At 35.1% G+C, this 25436-nt stretch overlaps 1 protein-coding gene across 2 annotated transcripts in view; it reads left to right on the plus strand.

Moving 5' to 3' along the window:
* Positions 1 to 25436, plus strand: part of LOC126744077 (diacylglycerol kinase eta) — a 764865-nt gene that overhangs the window by 596672 nt on the left and 142757 nt on the right. For both annotated transcript variants that reach the window (XM_050451425.1, XM_050451426.1), the window contains exon 12: positions 23193 to 23398. In XM_050451425.1, coding sequence (XP_050307382.1) covers positions 23193 to 23398 — 206 coding nt within the window. The remainder of the gene's footprint in view (positions 1 to 23192; positions 23399 to 25436) is intronic.

Raw genomic sequence — 25436 nt, forward strand, 5'->3', positions numbered from 1 at the left:
AAAAAATAGAATTGTTGCAGGAATAAAGCATATTTTAACTAAAAATCCTAATTTCTGGAGTTTCAGAAAAAAATTACCTGCTTTTTTTTGTTACCATAAGTGTATAAAACATGATAAGAAATATGTAACAAACATACCTAAATAAAAAATTAAACATATATTTTTTAACCATCTATACAATTGCATTAAAATAATATATATCCACAAATTATGGAAAACAAAATATAAGCTCTTATAAAGACAGAAACTGAACCTATCTCTTGAAATAAATCTGGCTTTTCATTGTAAATAAGTTAATTAATAATGACTAGATATAACACAAATACATATGTACGAGTTAATATGCATGTTTTTTTCCATTTAATTTTTTTCGTATAAGCAAATAAAAACAAAATATGACTTTTGATTAGTCACAATCGGGTAAAGATGTCACAAGTTAGTGGGGTTGTCTCCAGTAAGTATGCAACATGAAACATAAGAAAACAGATTAAGACAGTGTATTGTGTATACAATATTATATATTCTATCGGGTTAAAATTAAATCTCCTAAAAGTATTTCATCCTAATGATCCAAAATACATAAGTTTTCATTATTAATAAGTATTGATTATCACATTAGTTATGATTACAATTAAGGTTCTAAATAATACCATAAAGGATTTGATATTAGTCCATAATTTTACTTTAAGCTAATAATATGAATTTAATTATGGGTCAGTAAAAATAAAATAGGACTGTAAAAAGCATAGCATTTACTATCAAAATGTCTCAGGTAATTTAGGTATTTTAAAAAATAAGATATTACATACTAAAATCAAAGTATATAGATTTCAACTTAGACTTAACATGTTAGACTGTGCTAAAATCTTAGCTAAAAAGTTAAAAAACAAAATTATTCTGATTGTGTAGGTGTAGGATCAAGAGTATTAAATGAGGATATTCAAGATTTTGGTTTTTTTAAAGGCATTTTAGATTGTCAAATATTTTTCTGTTTTTTAGAATGACCAACACTTAAAGATTGTTGTTGTGGTTTTGAAGTTGGCTTTTGATTTTATACTTTAAATATTTATAAACCAACCATAACTTTTTCTCTAAATTGACTAAATGACCATGGCTATCCATCCATAAATGTGTATAACTTAAGGTGGATTAAGTCGATTAGGGAAATCAGTTTTTGAGAAGTATATGTCAATCTGTTTTCGTTAAATTGAACAAATAGGTATTGTGTTTATACTCAATGTGAATATCATTTCTACTTAAGAACCAGAAAAGTGTTTGGAGCAAACATTTTTAGTCGGACTTACATGACAGACAAGATTTTTGTAAGGATGGATTCAATGGCAATTAAAAAAATTTATGATTTCTGTGACTGTCTGGGCAATTCCTCATATATAAACTAGTGAATAAAGGATATTTGCATGAATATCTTAATCTAGATGAAGACAAGGAAAAGGAAATACTTCATCCAGTAAAGGTTCAAGAATTAAAACTGAATTGTAAAAAAAAAAGTTAAATTGAGAACAGTGACATAGATATGTAAAAAATAGGATTAAATCTATAATTATATCCTGGAAAATGATAATACATCCAAGATACACCTAAACATTATTAGAAAACACTTAGGTTTGTCATAATTGAAATTTACCTGTCTCCTGCTCTATACAGTTGCACGATGATCCGATGTTGGCACGTTTGTAAAATAATGTATCAACCCAGAACTCAAAAAAACTACAAAAAGCTATAAAATTACTTAAAAACTTTAAATTGGAAGAAGATCATGAGGCTTGGCTTGTTTTCCACCCAAAGAAAACCTAAAAAAGACAATCGTCAAATACGACAGTTAAAATGTCACTATTGTCATATTTGATGTACGTCAAAAATTAGACAATCAGAATCAATCGGCCGTCTTGGGTGGCAGACTATTCCGCCCCGCCACATTCAACCTTCATACCGGTGACTGCTGCTGCATTGAGGCGAAGAACGCTTGTAGCATGGCGTTTGGTTCTGTACCTAGCGGAGGGGGGACGGCAGCTGCGGCTTGTTGCGGTGGTGTGGGTGGTGCGGCAAGGCGGCTGTTATCCTGGGTGCCCCAGGTTAACCGTCGATCCCGTTTGGCAGTTTTTGCCTTTAGGATCTGCTTCAGATTCCTGGGGCATCCCAGGTAGTTGGCGGTGTGTGGGCTTCCACAGTTGGCGCATGTGGCTGGCTGGTCGCGTGGTTTGGTGCACTCGGCGGAGGCGTGAAGTTGGCCACACTTCACGCATTTGTGTGCCGCCGTGCACCTGGCCTGAGCGTGTCCATGGAGCTGGCACGTGCCACAGGTATGTGTATGTATTCTCCTCGACTTATTTCTTTGGGCTTCTACCCTTATCTTCACGCCGCGTAGCTCCGTAAGTGAGAAGATTGCCTTCTCTTCTCTGGGGAGTTGCACCAAGACTAGTGATGTGGGCTGCCTGTTCCTGTTGAAGTATCGTGCAGCTGAGTGAGGGTGGAAGCCTAGCTTTCTCAGGTCCTCCAGGATACTTTCGGCCGACCAGTGCTCGAAGGGTCCTCGGAGGACGATGTATAGCCTTCTCTCCTCTGGCAGAGAGAAGGAGTGGAACGGTACTTTTGATGATTCCAGGTAGTCCTGAGTGACTCTGTAGTCCGTGATGGACTGAGGGTGAATTTTTATTCTGTCTCGAGTGTTGACAACATGGTCGTGTTGTACTCCTTTGGACTTCAGGACGGCGGCGACTTCGAATTTTGTTTTCTCCCTTATAATGATAGGAGGGATCTTGGTCCTGCGGTTTGATGGAGCTGGCTCGGGATTGGGCTCAGGAAGAGTATTCCTGAACCCAGCCCTAGAGGTGAAGGTGGTGGCAGCGGGAGCTTGGTCGGGTGGCGCGATGGATGGCGTCTTCCTCGGGACCGTCTCCGGGTCCGAGGTCTTCCTCCTGCTGCCGACAGGTTGGAACCCGTCGTCTTAATCCTCGAGACCTGCTGGAGTCGCAGTGCAGGAGCTAGGCTCCTGTGTGTTTCCAGGGCGGCAGGGGGTGCTTCGACTGCGGGACTGGCCTGTAAGCGGACGGCAGGGCGGACTCAAGAGCCTTTATCCGGCTCTTGAGTGCCCTGGTCGTCGAGTGGAAGATCCGGCGAAGGGCGTTCATCTCCTGCTTGTGTTTCCTCTTCACGCTTCTCATCCGGACTTCGTAGAAGTAGGTTAACTCCTCCTGATTCGACGGGGTGGTTTGCAAAACGGCCAGATCCGCTTTGCGTTCGGCCTCGTCTTGTGGTGTCTCCTCTTCTTCCTCGTCCGTGTTACAGAACTCCGAGAAATCCTCGTCGTCCTCTAACAGGAAGGAAGAACTTTCATCTAGATTGTAAGCCATGGCAGACTCATGGCCATGGTGCACTTAGTACAGCGAGACTGGTTCAGAGAACACTTCGACGTTAAGTGCAGGTGATCTGCACTCAACGGAGGACGAACTCTGTATGGTGCTACTCAACGGACTGCCTCTCGCGTTATATAGAGCACGGGCATGCGCGGTACTTAGTAAACGCGGTAACAGTAGTGGTGGTACAGACCGTAGCCGATCGATAATTCTAGCCTGGACACTTATCCCCGCTTCCATCGATACCTCACAACAGAAGCCGAAATCATGCGAGGCGACGACCGCATCGCGATGGCAAAAATTATTGTAGTTTATAGTAAGATTACGCATTTAAACAGATGGAATTAAATACATTAATTATTTTTGTATAGAATATATATGTCTTGTTTTTATTATTGTTTAGATATTGTCTTAAATATGGTGTTTAAGTAGTATAGAAATGTTTTGATTGTTGTTAATAAATCAGACATTTCAGATTTTCGATTTTTTAAATAAGCAACAAAAATTTGGCGTAGGTACCTACCTAATTTTGTTTTCGGCATTAACATTTTTACGAAAAAGTAATACAGCAATGCAAAAACTTTCCCATAGCAACCAAGATAACCCACAAAAGTGTCAAGAATAAGTTTTTGAAAATTTGTTTTTTTTTCAATAATCTTCAAAACCACATAAAATATATATATATATATTTTATATGGCATATTCTTTTATAAGTAAATAATGTGCAACTTTGGGGTAAATTATACATTTTTGTATTTTGAGGGTAGACGAATTTGAAACATTGTTTATGTATATTTTTCCAATAAAATACATAATAATAAATATTTAAAACATTTATCATTTACCTAAAAATACGTAATAATAAAAAAAATATATTATCTTGTAAAATGTAAAATATTAGATCCCGCGGTATCTCCACTTAGTCGTTCCACTGTACGGCGTGCGCCACCAAATCTCGGCTTCAATTTTGACGCCACGAAACCAGTGTCACGGCTAGAACTAGTTATGCTAGAACTAGTAAGATTGAAAATTTAATAGGGGAAGTCTTTTCTCCACAAATAAAATGCTAATCCTAATTTCAGGAGTGATTCTTGCCATTATTAAACTAGATAATTACTTAACACACACAAATTATAAACAATAACCTTACATATGGAAATTTCATTTGTGTGTCTATTAAGTAACTTTCTAGTCTGATGATGGCAAGAACATTTGCTGAAATGTATCAATCCTGAAATTAGGATTTGCATTTTGTTTGTGGAGGAAAGTCTTCTCCTACTAACTTTTTAATGTTACAATGACTCCACTGCAGAATGGACTTTTTCCTTATTATTAACAAACATACCAATAGTGCTAACTTAATCGGAGGCACCTTGTATACTAGCTAGACTAGGGTTCCAGAAAATTCGTTGGTCCTGCACGTGTTGCCAGAGATATGCGATGTGCCTGCTTACGTCACTGCGATTATTCCGGAATGATTGAGAACAGTCCATATGTATGCGGTATTGTTAATATCGTTACAATGGCTTTCTTTACATGTAATTAGCCTGTCAAGTATTTGTAGAGGATATTAAATAAATAAAAGAAACTTTGAATTAAAAGGAACTTGGATTATAAAAATTAAGTGCTTAAAAATAACCCAGTTTACAAATTTCTAACTATATTAAAATTCAGTTTTCAGTAATTTATTCAAAGTAGCTTAAATGTACACCCAAAAATGTGTCTTCCATTATGCAGGAAGATTATTATAATGATTGTCAGTAGTTTTCGCAACCGGGAAAGCCTAATCGTGGCAATTTAAATTACATTTTCCTTGTTCTCTTTCGTTTCCCTTATGTATTCCCTTACGTACATCCCAAAAGCGCCTATCTGCCATTCTAAATTTAATATAATCCCCAAAAAAAAACACGCAAAGGGGCTAAGATGTTATTTGTGGAGCTGATGTTAATGTGCTTTTATTTTGCACTCGGCTGAGTTATACTTCCCCCTATTTTTTTTTGAAGTTAATTTTTTCTGAAGCTGAACAAATGTTTATTTTTGGTGCTCCAAATTATCCTTAAAATTATTTGATATATTTTTGCTCAAACATGGTTAGTATTTATCGAGCAATTAGATGTCTAAATAAAAATTGAAGAGGTGGGAAACTATTTAAATCACGACTGAGAAAATGCTTGTTGGATCAAGAAAGGGAGAAAGCCCATGCACTACTAGAAAAAAAATACAAATAGAAAGTTTCTGTAAGGTTTCATTTGCATGCCTGCTGTGTCTTTTTTTCTCGATTACTACTTAAACATCTTGATTTAAGGCTGTATAAGATTATTTCCGGAAATCGACAAAACCCTAAATTTGACCTAAGATATGCATCGCTAATGTAGTTTAGTTATTATATTTAAGTTAAGGTGCGATTTAAATAATTTATATATGGTTTTTTTATTTGGTTTTTTTTACTTGAATTATTCCACTGACAAGAAAAATTTTTTGATGGATGAACTATTTTCTTTTATGTTTATTTCTTGAATTATTGATTGTTGTTTACATGTAAATGGAATGTTTAAGTGTATTAGATTCAAGCTGTATTAAAATACAGGGTGATTTTTAAGTTGATACTTTTTTTAACGGTGTATAGAACTCGGTAAAATAAATATTTTTTTCAAATAACTGTATTCAAAAAACCGAAAAATAAAAAAATTGCATTGCCAAAAATGTTATAAAATGAGTCCAATACGGTCCTCTCTAATTTAAATAAGTTATTCAAAGTTGTCACGATTAACTTCAACACAACGATTTGCTCGACATAACCACTGTTCCGTAACGGCACGCAATAGAGAAATCGGTTTTTGTCTAACTGTTGCCGCAGCCTGCTCAATACGTGCTATTAGTTCTTCTTGTGTGTCGATAGGCGTCTTGAAAACTAAACTTTTCATATACCCTTACAAAAAAAAGTCACATGGATTTAGGTCTGGCGACCTTGGTGGCCATGCAACTGGTCCATTTCGGCCAATCCACCGATTTGTTCCACCTGTTGGACTTATATCCAAAAATTCGCTCACTTTTCGTCTAAAATAGGCAGGTGCTCTATCCCGCAGGAGCCACATAGCTTGCCTGATATTCAATGGCACGTCTTCTAACGGAACAGACAGATTATTTTGCAAAAAGTCCTAATAAACATCGCCCGTCAAACGGTCTGGTAAGATAAATGATCCAACAAGTATCCCATTCACAATTCCTGCCCACACATTAGCAAAAAAGCGGTGTTGAAAATTGGTTCTGCGAATTGCATGGGGTTTATCAACAGACCAAACATGCGTTAATAATGCGTAAATAATGTTAAAATTGTTAATTCCGTTTCGGGTGAATGTTGCTCCGTCCATGGCTAAAATTTTGTTCGAGAAATGTTGATCATTTTCATGTTGTTGTAGGAACCATTCACAAGACTGAACTCTGCGGGGGAAGTCTTTAGGCAGTAGCGCTTGGACACGTGGAACGTGAAAGGGATTAAATTGATTCTCGCGCAATGTTGTCCATACTTTTGTTAGACTTAATCCGACCTGCCCTGCAACAACTCTAGTACTTGTTGTTGGATCTTCTTCGATGAGATTTAAAATTTGTTCTTCCGTATGAACATTTTCAGGTCTCCATCCTCTTCCTGCATGCCCTCCACGATGTTCCCGTAAATCGCCAGTATCCCTAGCCCGTTGAATAAGATTTATGAAACTTCTGGGTGTAGGATGATTCCGCAATGGAAAGCGGTCTGCGTATAATACCGAAGCAGCAGCAGCACTTTGAAGACACTCTCCATAAATAAGCAACATATCCACAATTTCATTGTTTTCATAACGATGTGCCATTTTTAGGATTTGTAAATTTAAAATTAATAACAATAAACCAAAAGTGTCTAAGACTAAGTGATCGGTACAATGCGTGATCGATGATACAAAAATTCGAGCAAAAACTAAACATAAACAGACGATGAAAAACAAACCCATATTCACTTTTTTTATTCTGTATGTCCCTTGTTTTTGAGTGTTTCGAGATAAGTTATTTGAAAAAAATGTATATTTTATCGAGTTCTATACACAGTTAAAAAAAGTATCAACTTAAAAATCACCCTGTATATTTGTAATCTTCCACTTTGTTTTTCATAAATAAACACATAACTATTATTATTAATAATATTATTATTATTCAGATATTAGAAGAATAAAGCTCTGGTGGAGTCCTTTCCATGTTATCGGACTGTGCTTTTTAATTTTATTTACAAACAATAAACTTAGACTAAAAGTACAGCATACGTTTTTTAAACTAGTTGATGTTATTTGCATTTTAAATGAACTTTCTGACGATTCGAGATATGGATAATAACGTCGACTTTTGCACCAGCTTATAGATGCTTTTATTAAAGTTGAGCAGTTTCATGTTTTCGATCAGGCTCTTTGGTATTACTCCTGTTGTTGACGCAATAATTGGAACTGTCCGCACTTCTTTCATTTCCCATTGTCTTCGTATCTGGTGTTCTAGATCCCTGTACTTAACAATCTTTTCATTATGTTTTGCTGTTAGGTTGTTATTATTGGGAATAGCTACATCAATAAGGGTTATTTTTCTAGAAATTTTATCGATTAGAATTAGGTCAAGCCTATTATTACTTACTCACTGTAAGTACAGTGCGATCCCAATACAATTTGTGTTACTCATTTTCAAGAACTGGTTCAAGCTTATAGTTATAATATAGTACCTTGGCTGCCGATAAGAGGTTTAGTTTTTCTGCGAGCTCTTGATGCAGTATCTTTGCCACTAGATCATGTCGTTCTTTATATTCCGTTGGTGCAAAAGTTTGACATCCACCGGTAACATGCTGAATAGACTCCGTTGTCTCGCATCTATACCTATCTGTCACTGTACCATCGGGTCACCTACGACAAACTTTAAATAATTTCTTGTTGGTATTACTTGATCTTGGATAGCCACAAGAAACCCTTTAGTTTCGGGGAGAAGCTGTCCCGAAATCAACCAGTAGTTCGACGCCGCTATGTCGACGTACTCTTGTTGAACCTCGTGAACATGCCTTCCATGTAGTGGTTTTCCTATACAAGCTTTTATTTTTTCTTGCACGGTGCGATGGTGTATGGGCAGCTTAAGCTCCTGTATTTTAAGTGGTATTGATTCGTCTGCTTTACATACGGCACGATGAATGTGTGATGTTTCATACTTTCTTAAGAAAAAGCAACGCAAGTTACTAATTTGCTAAATTAGCTGCTTCTCTATGTCGGTCATTCCTCTTCCTCCCATATGTCGAGGTAGCGTAGTTCGTTCTACGGCACTCCGCGGATGATGCTTATTGGTTTCGTTAAGAGTGTTCTAGCCTTTCTTTGCAAATTTTCGATGTTCGTTTAACTCCAAAAATAATACCAAATACCAAAAAAATAAGTTAATGAATTGACTCCATATGTATTATTAGCTTTAAATAAGTTTCTACTATTAAGACTTGTTTTAAGAAGTCGTCGCATTCTTGTAGTGAACTTAGTAGTCAGCTCATTCTTTATAGTTCTATGGTCTATTTTTTGCCTGCTTTATTCCTAGATATTTGTAGGATTCTTCTTCGTCCATAGCATTAATTATCTGACCGTTTTCTGTTTGAAAGTCACCTGGTTGCAGTTTACCCTTAATAATGTTACATAGCAAGGCAGAACCAAAGTAGACTTAAGGAATATCCCTGAAATATACCCTCCTATTATTATTATTATTATTATTATTATTAATTATTATTATTTACAGCCAGTTAAGGCTGGCACTCCCTCTAAGGGGGGAGGGGGGGGATCATTTACTTATCCCAGATACCTCCGATATCAAAAGGATTAAGCTCTGTGGTCTGTGGGGGGCCTTTTCGGTGCCCTTAAGTAACCTGAAATGTAGAGTTATCTCCTAGGAATTTTCGGGTGCTGCGAGCAGTTGCCAGTAGTACTGCCTTTTGCATGTGCTTATATAGATGTTCGCCAGTTCCTAGTTGCTTAAGGTATTCCAGTAGACTCTTTGGTATTACACCCGTTGTCGATATAACAATTGGGATGGTCTGAACATTATCCATTCTCCATTGCCTTCCGATTTGAATTTCTAGATCTCTGTATTTGGCGATTTTCTCAGTGTGTTTCTCTTGCAGATTATTGTTGTTCGGTATGGCTACGTCAATTAGAGTTGTTTTCCTGGAAATTTTATCTATTAAAATAAGATCTGGTCTATTATGCCTTACATGTTGATCGGTAAGTATACTGCGGTCCCAATATAACTTATATCGGTCATTTTCCACTACGGGTTCTGGAGTATATTTATAATACGGAACCTTCTCTGTTGTAATAAGTTCCAACTTCATTGCCAGTTCTTGATGTAAAATTTTTCCAACTGAGTCGTGCCGTTCTTTGTATTCTGTTGCTGCAAAGGCCTGACATCCTCCTGTTATGTGCTGGATTGTCTCTGATGTTTGGCATCCATACCGGCATTTGTCGTTTTGTACGGACGGATCTCTGACGATGTGCTTGAGATAATTTCTTGTTGGTATAACCTGATCTTGGATGGCGAGTAGAAAGCCCTCAGTTTCTGGAAACATCTTGCCTGATACCAACCAATAGTTCGACGAAGCAGTGTCGACATGATTTTGGCTGATCTCATTAGGATGCCGCCCATGAAGGGGCTTCTCCATCCAGATGCGGAGTTTTTCCTGGTCCGTATGATGGTAGGTGCGCGCTTCCTCGCTCTTAAGTTGTAGAGGAGTGGAATCGTCTATTTGACTTATTGCGCGATGCAGCGTGGAATTTTCTCCTTGCCTGTAAAAATAGGATCTTAAGTTAATGATTTGTTTTTCAAGTTGTTTACCCAGATCTATTAATCCTCTTCCTCCAAGGTGGCGGGGAAGCATTGTTCTTTCAGTGGCACTTCGAGAGTGGTGGTTGTGCGTTTTAGTAAGTAGGGTCCTCACTTTTCTTTGTAGCCTTTCTATGTCTGTCCTACTCTAATTAATTACCCCAAAAGAATAACTAAGAGCTGAACATGCGTAAAAGTTAAGTGCCTTAAACATATTTTTGCTGTTGAGATTGGTTCTCAAAACTTGTCTTACCCTTTTCACAAACTCGTTAGTCAGTTCGCATTTCATTGTTTGTTGTTCAATCGTTTGTGATTGTTTCATCCCCAAGTATTTGTTAATTTCGTGTTTGCCCATGGTCTCGATGGTCTGGACATTCTGTATCTGATATTCTCCTGGCTGAATTTTTCCTCGGATTATATTGAGAGTACGGCATTTATCTAGTCCAAATTGCATGCCGATGTCGTTGGAGAACTCTTCTACTATATGCAGCATTTGGTTTAGCTGGTTCCTAGTTGCAGCCATTATTTTTAAATCATCCATATACAGTAAGTGATTTAACTTTGCAATCTCGGTGTTATTATCTCGGATGCTAAACCCATAGTTGGTAGAGTTAAGATGGTTCGAAAGAGGATTTATAGCAAGGCAGAACCATAATGGGCTCAGTGAGTTCCCTTGGAAAATTCTTGTTCGAATTGGAATGTTGTTTGTACTTACTGCGCTTTTACCCTGCACTTCGAGCTGGATCGTTGTTCTCCAACTTGTCATAGCGCTCTCTAGAAAAGACAAAGTATTACCATAAACTTTATACACTTTTAAAATGTTTATAAGCCATTCGTGTGGTACTGAGTCGAAGGCTTTCTTATAGTCGACGTAGGCAGTAAAAATATTTCTCTTGTTGTAATATGCCTGTTTGTTGATGACAGAGTCGATAATAAGTTGTTCTTTACAGCCCATAGAACCTTTAGCGCATCCTTTTTGTTGTGCGGCTATGATGTTGTTTTCCTCACAGTGTTGATAAATGCGCTGTGTTAAACATGAAGTGATAATTTTATACAAAATAGGTAGGCACGTTACCGGTCGGTACTTAGACGGATCTTGTGTGTTGTTCTGGTCTTTAGGCAGTAGATAGGTTACTCCTTACGTTAGGAACGCTGGCATTTCCTGTGGGTTAAGAATAACGTGGTTAATTAACTCTGAGAGTTTAGGATGCATACTCCGTAGTTTCTTTAGCCAAAAGTTATGAACTCCATCTGGGCCAGGTGATTTCCAATTATGCAGTTTTTGGATAATCTGGTTGACTTCCTCTATAGTGAATGGTCGATGTTCCATCTGGCTATATTTATTACTGTTTTGTTTCTCTTCAGTAACCCAGCTTGCGTTGATATTGCATGTTGTTTGAGTTGCAAGTTGTTTGGCCCAAAAATCTTGAATTTGTTCTTTCGTGGGGTATTGCTTATCTGGGTGATCTGATTTTGAATTTAGCTCTCTAAAAAATTGTTTTTCGGCCTTTTCAAAACGAAGATTGTCACGTTTTCGGTTATTACTGGTCTTGTATTTTCGTAGGCGCCTTGAAAATAAGGAAAGTTTCTGTTTTAGAGTATCCAGGCATTGTTGAGCTGTATTATTTTCTGGTTCATGCCGAGTGTGGATGTTATTTCTGTGCAAAATTTCATCAACTTTCTGTTTTAGTCTGTTTGTTCGTGTACCCCTCAGATATTCTGTTAGTTGGTCGATATCTTTTCGAAACCTCTGAATTTTTCGTTGAAGTCTGGTCTCCCATGGCGGTATCGGGAGCTCGGTTCTTGCAGAGTCATTGTGGGTCCTTATCTTAATCTTAATGGTTTTAGCAACGGCAGTTGCTGCGCTATATACTAAAAGGTGAAGAGATTGCATGTTATTAATATTTAAAAGATAAGGTGGAAGAATTTTGGTGTTTAAAAGTTCCATAATTTGACCTAGTTTTTTTGAAAAGTTTACTTTTGGAAGTTTGGGTCTTATCAGTGAGTTGGTTCCCTCAAATTCTAGCATCGCACTTGCCATTTCTGCAGATAGTTCGTGATATAGCTCAGAATTATTCTCTTGGGTGTTTTCGGTAGTGTTAGGTTCCTGTGTGTTATTAAATACATTTTCTATTACAGGTTGCTCCTCAGCTGGTTTATTGTTAGCGAGGTCTTATTCGTTGTTAATTTGCGCTTGTATTTCTTCTTTAATGGTATTGAGTCTTGTCTCTGGAATTAGGTGATTACGCATTATTACCCGATACTGGTCTGCTATTCTCTGTTCGGTGACTTGGAGATGTGGATAGATTCTCCTAAATTCGACATGTAAAGGTTGTCTGTAGCCGATCATTTCTCGTCCCAGGTTAGTCACTTTATAAAAGCTGCGCATGACGGTTTTATTCATCGCAGATGTCCATTTCATGCGCTGTCTTTGTATTCCCGCCTGGGTGAGCGCTGGCTGAATTTCCTGCGCAGCACCTTCAGCCAGGGGGGCTTGTGATGGTGTTGGGCTCTCCTGGTCGTTTTGTTGTTGAACAGGAGGAGGTGTAGTTTCTTGAATGACAGGTTGCCGCCTCCTTAACTCCCTGCCACCGACGGTCCGCATACTGTCATGTCCAGCGCCGGCACCAGACATGCCTTGGCGATCCCCAGTCAGCGATCTTTCTCCGAGGCATCTTCCGCTTCGTGTCTCCATTTCCATGGGTGTACCACCATTTAACCCTGGTGGTCCAGGTTGTTCTTTTAGTCGCCTTTTACAACAGGCAGAACGTACCAGGAGGCTATTCTACCCCGGCCCCCCACGGGGGGTTTATTATTATTATTATTATTATAATTATTATTATTATTATAAAGATATAATCGACTGCTCAACAATAGTTTGAACTACTATAAGTATACCACCTTACTATATCTAGCACGCAGATAAACCAATTACGTTGAATGTCAACTTTGGTAATATTAGAGTTTAGAGTTTTGTTAGTATTAGGATTTGAATCAGGAATGTTGTGATAGTTTGACGACATAAAAATTGATAAAGAAAACGAACAAAAAGATTTTATTGCGTAATTACTATTTATTTTCATGTTTTAAAAATGTGTTGCAAAGCTAAAAAAAATTAGAAATGATGACGATATGAATACTACCAAGGAAAAGAATACGATAACAAGGACTATTTAACTATTACAACTATATATATATATATATATATTATATATTATATATTATATATTATATATATATATATATATATATATATAAAACATAGGAAATAATAAATAGGAAATAATATATAAACATAGGAACATAGGAAAACCCATGTAAATTATAAGGGGGTCAATTATTGGCTTCCCTGTACATTTTATAGAAAAAATGTAAGATAACTTTTCGAAAAGACCAATCTGGAAAACACTTGTTCAAAGATTTAAAAAATTTTAATAAGCGAATTCTTGAATTATTTAATTAATTGTAATTGCAAATTTAGCAAATTTTCGGTTCAGGTAAAACCAAACGGGCACCAGTAAAATGAATATTGTCACTGACGTGAGGAAAAGTGTTAGAATATAATAAAATTTCCTAATATCAACTTAATAACGTTAGAAATGAATTTTATGATCGGTTAGGATATTGTTCAGCTGTTAATGGGGGGTTGTTTGAACATTTGATTAATTGATGTTTTTATGTAATTCTCTATTATTTAAAAAAAGTTATTGTATTTTATTTTATTTTTCCACACTTAGTAAAATATTAAGAAATCTGTTCTCTCTTTTTTCGGATCTATTTTCAATCTTTTAAGTTAAACATTTACAATTATTTATTGCAATTTCTTTGGACTCCAATTTACTAACAATAAGTTTAATGGTTGAAATGGACCAGATGGCTTGATGGAAAAATAAATTGAAAATATTTCAGATACTGCTATTGGTTTAATTAGATTCTAAGTATAATAAAATTATTTTTTTAATAATCGATAATAATAATGGTTATTGGTTTAACTTCATCATAATATTAAATAAAAGTTTAGACAAAAAAGTAATGTTAACGTGTCTTACTTTGAATGTATGGTTGTGAGATTGATAAAACAAAAAAAAACATTTCTTGTATTCGGCTGTACGTCAGATTTGACAAAGCCTTATAACAAATTGTTTGCTGGTTGCTGGTGTCTGGTTTTACCTGTACTGAAAATTTGGTAATTTTGCAATTACATTTAATTGAATAATTCAAGACTCGCTTATTAAAATTTTTTGAAGCTTTGCACAAGGGGTTTGCCAGATTGGTCTCTTCAAAAAGTTATCTTACATTTTTTCTGTAAAATGTACAGGGAAGCCAATAATTGACCCCCTTAATATTTACATGGGATTTCCTATGTTCCGCTCGGCGACGCACCACCCGATATATATAGACTTGTCTAATTATGAATATCGATCGCGTATAAAATAATTAAAATTTTTATTACTGCTGACGTAATAAAGTTGTTCTCAAGAAAGCAAGCGGTATGCCCTTTTTCTTCAAATCAGACGTTTTCTAGTCATTCCTAAGGTATCAACAAGTAAGTGCTGTCCGCCAACGTTCATACAGTGATACAAGTTATCTTCAAGTCGTTGCCGAACGCTTAGAAGCATTTGCGGTATTACTTCGCAACATACATTAATAATTCTTCTTCGCAACTCTTCTAATGTAGCAGGTGGAGTTTTGTAAACTACGGATTTTATGTGTCCCCACAAGATAAAATCTAAAGGACCTAAGTCGGGTGACCGAGGTGGCCACTCATCCTACCCAGCGTCCTGGAAATCTGTCATTTACATAGTTGCGTTAATTTAGTGAGAGATGCCATTGTATGTACGGTCCTCTTTGATGGCATTTTGTAACAAATCTAAGTACATATCGCCTGTTAAATTTCCAAAAATACCAGCCGACTTATATTTTGGCGGTGTTGTGTGTGTGTTTTGTGGAAAATTCTTGGATTGCTGTCAGCCCAATAACGGCAATTGTGATTCACTAAACCATTTAGAAAGAAAGAACACTCGTTCGAAAAACACACATTAAATAAGATATTATCATTGTTTAACGCCTGCTCACTAAAAACTTCGCAAAACTGCAAGATAACACTTATTCGAGACACACCCGTTGCAATGGCCAATTGTCTTGTACTTAGCGTACTATCCATTGCAACCCCCCAATACTGCAATTTCCATAGCTTTATGAAACCCTACATTTTCAATATTTCCCTTTTTGTTTTGAACTGAACCTGTTTCGCGAAACTTTGCAACCGATTCCCGAACAATTTTCCCAGAGAGATATTTCTCAGAATGCCGATAATTAAATAAATCCGAGACCCAATTTCCACATTGTTTTTAAAAAAAAATCTCAATAATAATCTACTCTTTCTGCAATTGAGTACACCATAATTGATAATAAATTTAAAGGTACAACAATTTTTAAACAATTTAACCACAAAACAGGTATCTAGCAAAACTATTTGTGACAAGTTCATTTAAAAGACAAAAAATTGTTTCTCGCGCATTATTATCGTTTGTTTAGTTGAAATGATTAAATTAGTGTTTCCATGTGTTCTATGTTCTTTCTGGGTTCAGTCTCACTCTCTTAATAAATTTTAATGATATCGTGACACATTAATGTTCAGCTTTCAGGAGCCCATATTTCTTGAACAAGTGATTTAATTTTTAAAAACTAAGCAGCATTATATAGGAAATGGCAAGACCTTTTTAAGGAGGTATCACTTAAACCCCCGTCCCATTTGAAAAAAAATAGGGGACGTCACCCCCGCTTAGGGAGTTGAGTTTCTTGAAATGGTTTTTAGGTCAAAAGTTGTCCACCTGACAAACATACTAAACAGTGCGGTACGTTTTTGATGAGCCACCCTGTATAAGGCCCTCCTTTGTTTCTAAATCTACCTGCCGCGACTTTGAAATACTTAACAGAACCTATCCCTATACAAGAATCAAAATTAAAGCGCTAATTAATATAATATTAATTATTGGCACCCGCTCTTAGGAAGCTAAAGGTTTTGCTATGATTTTTGCGTCAAAAACTATCCTCCTTAATTTAAAAACACATTAAAATTGTTATTGTCTTTTAGCCCTTCATCAAACACCCTATATACTGATGAATATGGTATTATCTATGTCGTTTTTATTGTCGCATGATATACATATTTAAATAGCGACATTTTATATAGTTTATCTATGAAATCATTTTAAATATACGTAAAATCCCATGTTTTACACTATTTTTTATTTTCCTTTCGAAAATGTCAATTTTTAGAAAAAAAATAATCTTTCATAAGAAAATAATATCAAAAAATTGACCGCGGACTAAAACTCAAGCATCCTAATCTTAATAATTATCAAAATATTTTAAACACTTCCAGTACTCACAGACTTCTCACCTCTTTTGAGCCAGTCTATTAAACAAAGATAAAACACCTGCGTTCTGGCGATTCCTACTTTAGGCAGTGCAAGTGAACTGTGTGGATCTCTCTCTATCTCACTGATTTTGAGGATTACAGCGCCGCACCTAAATAAATTTTTGGGCTGTTTTTGTATTACTTTCGTCGTGTTTTTAAAGAGATCTTTAAGGATGAGTCTATCGCCTTTAAAATAGTTGTTGGATGGGTCTATCACCTTTATTAGTTGGGAGGGGGGTCATGAGCATACGTTAAAAGACGAATATGCCCAGCCAATGAGATTTGAAGACGAGATTAAAAACCGATTGATCCCTTCGTTTACGTTCGTAAAATTTCGCGTATTAATTTTGTTTTGTTTTTCCTAACCTAGATTGCAGATTTTATTTTATTTGCTTTGCTTCCTAAATGATTTAATTATCGCCGATAATTATTATTTATATCAATTTTGCCACTATTTGAGTGCTTACAGCAATCATAGTGTTTAGTGTTGACTCCGTTGTCTATAATATTCGGTTCTACGCTAATGAGTTCGAAAACAAACACTTTGGTGTTTGATTTTCAATTTCTAGTAAGCTGTCCAGTGATTTCTTTAGTATAATTTCTTTTTTAGCTGCTGCAGTATCTGTTTACGATAATTATGGCAACTATGACAACAACATGGCCGATTTTTTAGGTCTAATCTGAATTTATATGTATTTTCCAGTCAACAAAATGCAATCTGCGAAGTCTGTGAAAAGGAATTTTTATTTCTGTTGCATGTAGCCTTATTATTATTGGATGGGTTTTGCCGGTTTTGCTTTGTACACGTTTATGAAAGTGGAGAATTTAAAATTTGTCTACATTTTTTGCAGTTTTTACTGTAAGGAAGTGTGTTTTTTTATTTGTGTTTGTGGATTTATTTTGGTCTTATACCTAAAAAAGACCTTAAAACGTTTCGACCCTGGGAAAATAGACAAGAAATTTTGGCAAAAGAAGAGGAAAGTATTTGTGAAGGCTTATGGAGACCGTGGGTGCACAAGAAAGACAATAACATTTGTGATGAAAACAATACTGGACAGTGACTTAGACTTATGTAGTTCTGATAGTTCATTTTCTAGTGTTGAGGAAGCAAAAAGAAGCAAGGGAAGTAGAAGCTACAGGGGAAAATCAAGCAGTTTTAAAACATAATTGTTTAAGTACAGACGCCAATGTCAGCGATAAGACCTGGAAGAGGGAAATCGGCAACTGGCTAACAAACCAGAACAAATTCTACTGGGAGCAGCTGCCAAAGATGGAACAATCCAAACAACTTATATGCAGCCCACCCTTCAAGAAGGGTGAGAACATACTGGGCCTCTCCAGACAACAACTGCGAAGGGTCGCAGGGCTACTTACAGGCCATGCACCCAGCAGGAAACACCTGCATATGCTAGGGAAATCAGTTACCTCGCTATGTAGGGGATGCAATGAGGAGGACGAAACAACTCTTCACATACTGTGCTTCTGTGAAGCATTTAATCAAACCAGGGCAACATTCCTGGGGGAAGAGAAACCCTCACCAGAGGGTATAAGAAATCTACCACTGGGCACAATCCTGGACTTCCTTGAAGCTACAGAATTGAACCTGTGGGACTAAACATATGGGACACAATAGGACTGCTTCTTAGCAGACCGCAGTGTAGGGAGCCACAAGGCACCACCCAGCGGTGGAGTTTTAGTGGGTATAGGACGAAACAGACTCGACACTGAGTCCCACACTACTGGGGGCGGCGCCGCGTAACCAGTGTTCATAAAGAATTTCTCCACCGACCCAAAAAAAAAAAAGTACAGACGCAAAACAAATTTATCATTTGTCTATACCAATCTAAGGAATGATCCTCAGTTCACAAATGATTGTAGTGATCTGCAAAAAACAGCGTTTTTAACAGGGGTTCCCTATAGTATAATATTCTATTTTGTAAAAAAAGGGATTAAAGACAGAAGAAAAAGGAAAGATGCAGGACAATCAAAGGGATTTGACACGGATATTGCCAAATTGCTAAGAAAAGTTATGTATTCTAAATACAAAAACAATGATGTTCCGACCATAGAGATGGATAAGGTCTCAACCTTGCGGAGATACCTGATAAAACTTGGATTTAAGCTTAAGATGGTTAACAAAAGAGCTGCTGTAATGGAATTGTCAGGTGGCATAAAGAATATTTAGAGAAAATTTAGAAATTTTGGGAGGAAGAAAGATATAATATTTACCTGAAACATGGTATGATACATTTATGATGATGTATGATTTCCATTCTCTGGGAAAAATTTCCTTTTTTGCCATAGTAAGAAAACCATATTTTTATTAATTAAACAAATTTTTTTTTTGTTTTTTACAGTTACTGACACACTTGTCTTGTCCCAGAAAGGCAAGACTACTTGTTTCATAATTCACTGGAAGAAAAAAGACTATTTGACATCTGATTATTATTAATTAAATTTAAAAATTATTTCTGCTACTCGTGTACACTGTGTCCCATTTTGGATGAGACTGCAGGGTAACTCTGTCATTTTTTAAGATAGAGCTTTGCGGTTTTCGCGACCCTGTATCACTTTTTTGTAAAACTTTTAAAGCCACAAACAGAAATATTCTAACTACTTTTGTTCCTGAAATACAGGGTGAAAACGAAAATGTTCACTTTTGGAGATGTTATTATTTCTCAGGCCCTGTATAAGATAGAATAAAAATGAAAACTGCTTATAATAGATATTTTTACATAAAAGTCAGTGGCGTATTTAATTTTTTTTTCTAATGCACTGTTTTTAAGATTGGGCACAAACTTGGTATTTTTTAAATGGAACACCCTGTATATTTTAACGTCAAATTTTTGCATTTTTTTTTCTGAATACATTGATGTATCACAACCTATTCTTTAGTAAATTTTAGCTTCAAAAATCAGAAAAATCCATATTTATTTTTGTTTTTAATAGTAGGCCATGAATTCTTACACACATGCATTTAATTATTACTTTTTTAAAACGCCATGTGATTTAAACCTGTTTACTTAACTATATTTTAAACATTAATATAAATTATTAAAAAATTAAAATATTAATATAAACATAAAAATGTTAAAAACAAAAAAAATATATCGGACCAGGTTTAACATTAAAAACTAATTAGTAATTACAAGAATCAAATTAGAAAATTAATTACAAAAACCAAAAAAAAAACAACAAATATAAATTTAATAAAACTGTTCAAACTGCTGTCCATTTTGTCTTATACAAAAACCATATACAGTCTGTATTCGTCTTAAGGCATTTAAAATTATAAAGGGTTGCCTTTGTAAGTTTATGAATGCTTCTTCAGTTGTCGCTCGGAGTTCATTTATATTATTATGCCGATTTGCATAAATTTTATTTTTTAAGTACGACCATACAAAAAAGTCCAAAACACTTAAGTCCGGTGACCTCGGGGGCCATCTGATTGGCCCGTGTGTGCCAATCCAACGTCTATCAAAATGGGCACTTAAATATTCTCTAACTACCCTTGAATTATGAGCGGGCGTTCCATCTTGCTGGAAATATATTTGATGTCGCTGGGCTAAAGGTATGTCCTCCAGCAACTCTGGCAAATTATTTTGCAATATATTTAGATATCGTTGGGCAGTTAAGCTACCCTCAAAAATTGTATATACAATTTTAGTGCCCAATACAAAACAGGAAACACTAAAACCAAATCGGCCTTGTTGCTGTCGTTCAAAAGTAATATGTTGGTTTTCTTGATACCAATGTCTGGTATTTTGCCTACTAAATATGCCACTACTGCTTATATGGGATTCGTCAGACCATATTACCTTTTTTACAAAATCCGGATCTTCATTAGTTTTGGTTAAAAACCAATTAGAAAATTCCAGTCGTTTAAACGGATCGTCAGGATGCAATAATTGAATAATATTTATCTTATACGGTTTAAATTTATGCTTTTTTAAAATTTTTTGCACTTTTGTTTTGGAAACTCCTATCTCTTCCTCTATCTTTCTACAGGAAATTTGGGGTCTTGCTTCCACACACGCTAAAACATTAATTTCGCCAGCTTCATTTCTATCAACATGGGGTTGCCTAGGTTTTGAATAGCAGCCATAATTTAAAAGATTAGATTTTAACCAGAATACCGTAGCCCGAGATGGCTGACGTCTTTCTGGAAACCTAATAAGATCTTTTTTATTTTTTGAATTTTGTAACAAAATAAAATAAGCTAGAGCTTTACCTATTTAAATATAATTGCTGCGCCGCTTCGACATTTTCGTTAGAAAGGTTTAAACATTTTATAATATCATACTTTTCAAAATTTTGGAATTCCATATTTTCACCGTCAGCCATCATTATTGATATGTATTGAGTCTGTTTGTGACTTAGTTTCTATGAATGCAATAAACAAAACTTTTTTTATGCATGTGTCAAAGAATTCATGGCCTACTATTAAAAAAATAAACATAAATATGGATTTTTCTAGTTCTTTGAGCTAAAATTTATCAAGATTTGGTTGTGATACATCAATGTATTCAGAAAAAAAAAAATGCAAAAATTTGACGTTAAAATATACAGGGTGTTCCATTTAAAAAATACCAAGTTTGTGCCCAATCTTAAAAACAGTGCATTGGGAAAAAAAATTAAATACGCCACTGACTTTTATGTAAAAATATCTATTATAAGCAGTTTTCATTTTTATTCTATCTTATACAGGGCCTGAGAAATAATAACATCTCCAAAAGTGAACATTTTCGTTTTCGCCCTGTATTTCAGGAACAAAAGTAGTTAGAATATTTTTGTTTGTGGCTTTAAAAGTTTTACAAAAAAGTGATACAGGGTCGCGAAAACCGCAAAGCTCTATCTTAAAAAATGACAGAGATACCCTGCAGTCTCATCCAAAATGGGACACAGTGTACACTTTTTAAATCTGTTTTAGTTTCCATATGCTTCAATGCACGATGAAGTTCCATTGTGGCAACTTAGAAACTGTTTCCTTCCTTAATGGAAGAAACTGCTAAAAAAAAAAGGCAAAAAAAAACAGAATTTAGAAAATTGTATTAATTCTTTGGACCAGATTCAAATGAGTGGTTGGATTTATAAAAGTATTTAGTATCCTCGCTGTAGTTTTAGGATCCATAATACTTAAAATGAAGTGTTTTGTATAAGATTTTTAGTTTTTAGTATAAGCATTAATTTTTGTTAATTTTCATCTAATGTCTCAATTATGCACAATAACTAAATATGAGGCAAACAAATTAATAAATATTACATTCAGGATGTAAAGTGTGTTTTTTTATAAGTAAAAATTGTGTCTTTTACACGCATAAGATATAGACAGCTAGATGATTTTTAATGTAAAAGTTTATTTACAAAAATAGACTTCCACTTTTCTGACTACATAATTACTTTTTATCAAAAAATGTTGGTAAATATAGAGATGGGGTTTTCATAAGTAAGTTTTTATAATAATATATCATAATATGTATAAATGAAAAAAAAAATATTATAGGACATCGAATGTGGCGGCCAAATTCCCCGTTAATGATAACCAGCAATTAAAAATAAATCTCAATACCCAAAAAAAGGAAATATATAAAATTTAAAGACAAACCAAAACATTTTACCCTTTTATGTCAAAAAGTAAATCTTTAATTTCTTAATCCACAGAATAAATGGGCCTAAGTAATTTGTACCACCTATTCTCTCATCGCTTATTATAAACACCCCACTGATGGCGCTAAAAACTAAACTAATTAAATTAAAACTTTTGGTTAAACTAATTTTACGTACTTAAATCTTATCTTTAAATTAAATATTATCTTGCTATCAGCTACCCTGAATTTCTAGCTTTATAAAACTAAACTCAAAAATCCGGAATAACAAAATTTTAAATACAAATAAATTTGAAGGCCGGACCTGTGCAACTTTTCACGCTTGAGTGGCTGTGACGGAGGTCAGACGTTTAACAAAAATAGTCGTGGACGTCTGAAGTCAAATTCTACGAATGAAATATATAAATGAAAAAAAGCTTAGAATATTACTATATGACAATACAAGCAACACCGGCACACGGACTATTCGCGGCACATCAAAGATTCTAATATATCTCTGAACTGGACTATACCAGTTTTTCGTGCCATCTTTTTTTTATAACAAACCAAGAAAGTATTCATTCAGCCAGAGGGTTACAAGAAAAATATTAAATTTTTTTTAAAACTTATATGAATATAATTCTAAGCCACAGTTTGTTTACCAAACTGCAACACCAAAACAAAGCGTCATAATATGTGCCCTATTTTTATTTACCGCGTTTTAACAGGCATCTCAACCTGTTTTTTTTTTTAAACAATAATGCTTCTTTTAATTAAAAACTTGCCCTAGATATAGTGGAGTACATAGAGCCCCTAGTCTAGAAATAGCATTTGCTTGTTGTTAACTGTTTGAACTTTATTGAAGCTTATAATTGCAGCTGCCCTACTTTTCGTTAAAGCTAATAAAGTTTAATTAAATTTGAAATTGTATGTATCAAAATATGTATTTTTCAGGTTTTACACACAGAACAAGTATTTGACTTGGAAAAACATAAACAGGAATCGGATGTACCTGCTTTAAAAGTTTCTCCAAGCAACGAGATGGATAGAACGCCGACTTTAGGAAGAAAAAATATTACCAAAATGGATTCTTTAAAAGTTGCCGCTGGGCTAGATTCATCTTCCGTTTCCGATGCTAGTTCATGTCCGTCACCTACGGGGTAAGTTAAACCTTTTATGATCTCAAAATAGATAGGATTCTCCTTTTTTATTTCCTTTCTTCGGTAGTCCGCTTTTAAGTTGCATCAACTTTCGAACACCAAAATGGTTTTCATACAAGTGGTTATTTAAATGTAGGTATTATTATTGATATGAAGTCTGTACCTTCGCCCATCATCTAAATAACTGAATAAAATATTTAACTTTCGTCGTACATTAATAAAGGAATCGATAAGCAATTATAAAGGTTGACTTTGTAACTTGATGCAGGTAAAAAAACATCAAAAAGGGTTTCGTATTTTGTAACCTTCACAAATTTCAAATGCGTACCGATTATTTTTCAGATAGTTTTTACTATAATATCTTTGATTTTCGGTCTTAAGCCAATAGACAAACAAGCTAACTTTTAATACTTCTTCACATCTTTAATCGCTATAAAACGGTTCTTCATATGACAGCACAGTATTTTTCTTTATTAGGGACATAAAACTAAAAGTTGCAAATCTTGTCTTTCAATTTTTCACATAAAAATATAACTTAAATGAATATGGAAACAATAGAATTAATGAATATGAAGGTTTCACTTTAAGCTTCTTCCTTCCTAAAATTGCAGTATATTTTCAAAGCAGTATTCGTATAATTGCATCAAAGGGTTAAATACATATTTTAAGGTATAAAGAAGTCTGCTTCGAAGAAAAGATTCAATGATTTTAATTACATGATTACATTTTATATTTATATATATTTTTTTTCTTGACAGGTGACATAGAAAATACAGATAAAATTATGAAATCGTAAAATACTTACTGGGTTACTTAATACATACACAAATTCTAAACAATAACAAACAATACTTGAATAGTACATTGCACGACATCTAGTGAACAGTTAAAATTATAATAAAATTGAACAATATGTGATTAGCAAATAGACTACTGGGAGCGAGTGAGAGAGAACCATCGGACTGTAGTGTTATAGGGTGTGAACAAATAAACAAATAAATGTGTGTTAATGAGTCAGATCAAATCAAATGTCAGTGTTACTGCTAGGACCCAAGGAATTAAAGAAAGTTTTGCTCTCAAATTGAGTTTGCTCATTAATACAAGTGTAAACCGGTGATTTGTTGGCTTTATTTATTTCCAGGATTTCCAAAAGATCCAACCTTAACCCCTTCTGACAAACATGGAGCACCTCGGTATCCGCCCCAGGCTCGAAGCCATGTCCGGTCTCAATAATATGATTGGCGAAAGGAGAAGAGGTATTGGTTATAAATCGGTTTCTATTCTTTTCAATGAGTTTGTTATGTTCTTTGACTCTCGTTTCGATTCTCCTTCCGCTTTGTCCGATGTAGCACACATTGCAGTCAGGATGAGAACATTTTAGTCTGTAAACACCAGATCTGTGTGTGACGGGAATTTTATCTTTGGTGTTGACTAGAGATTTAGACAAATTATTCGTCAAGTCCTGAAACAAACACGCAACCGCTCATTAGAGTCTTGGCAACCTGATGGGATATGTTTCCAAAATATGATATGCTTCTGTACATGCCATCGGTATTGTAGATATGTGGCTTATTTAAATGTTTGTAAAGATGTTTAAAATAAAGAGAATTTATAATCTTGTCAGGATAACCATTGTTCCGAGCAATTTGAAAAATCATATTGAGTTCCTTTTTAAAATGTTTTTGAGAAAAAGGGATATTAAAAAGACGGTGGAGAAGTGAGTTAAATGCGGAAAGCTTTTGATTAACTGGATGGTTTGAAAAAAAGGGTATAACGTTATCCGTAGCAGTTGGTTTTCTATAAATTTTAAATTCGAGTTTTATGTTGTTCGTTCTTTTAATTAAGAGGTCTAAAAAGGGTAGATTGCCTGATTGTTCTTGTTCGAGAGTGAAATGAACAGAAGGATTGATAGAGTTTAGAAATGCCTGAAATTTCAGTAAGTCCTCCGTGGAACCAGTGAAAACTGTAAATATGTGATCGACGTACCTATACCAACATATTATATGTTTTTATAAATCTCGCAATTTGAGATTTCTCT

This window comes from Anthonomus grandis, chromosome 13, assembly GCF_022605725.1.
Source record: "Anthonomus grandis grandis chromosome 13, icAntGran1.3, whole genome shotgun sequence".
Taxonomy (NCBI): domain Eukaryota; kingdom Metazoa; phylum Arthropoda; class Insecta; order Coleoptera; family Curculionidae; genus Anthonomus; species Anthonomus grandis.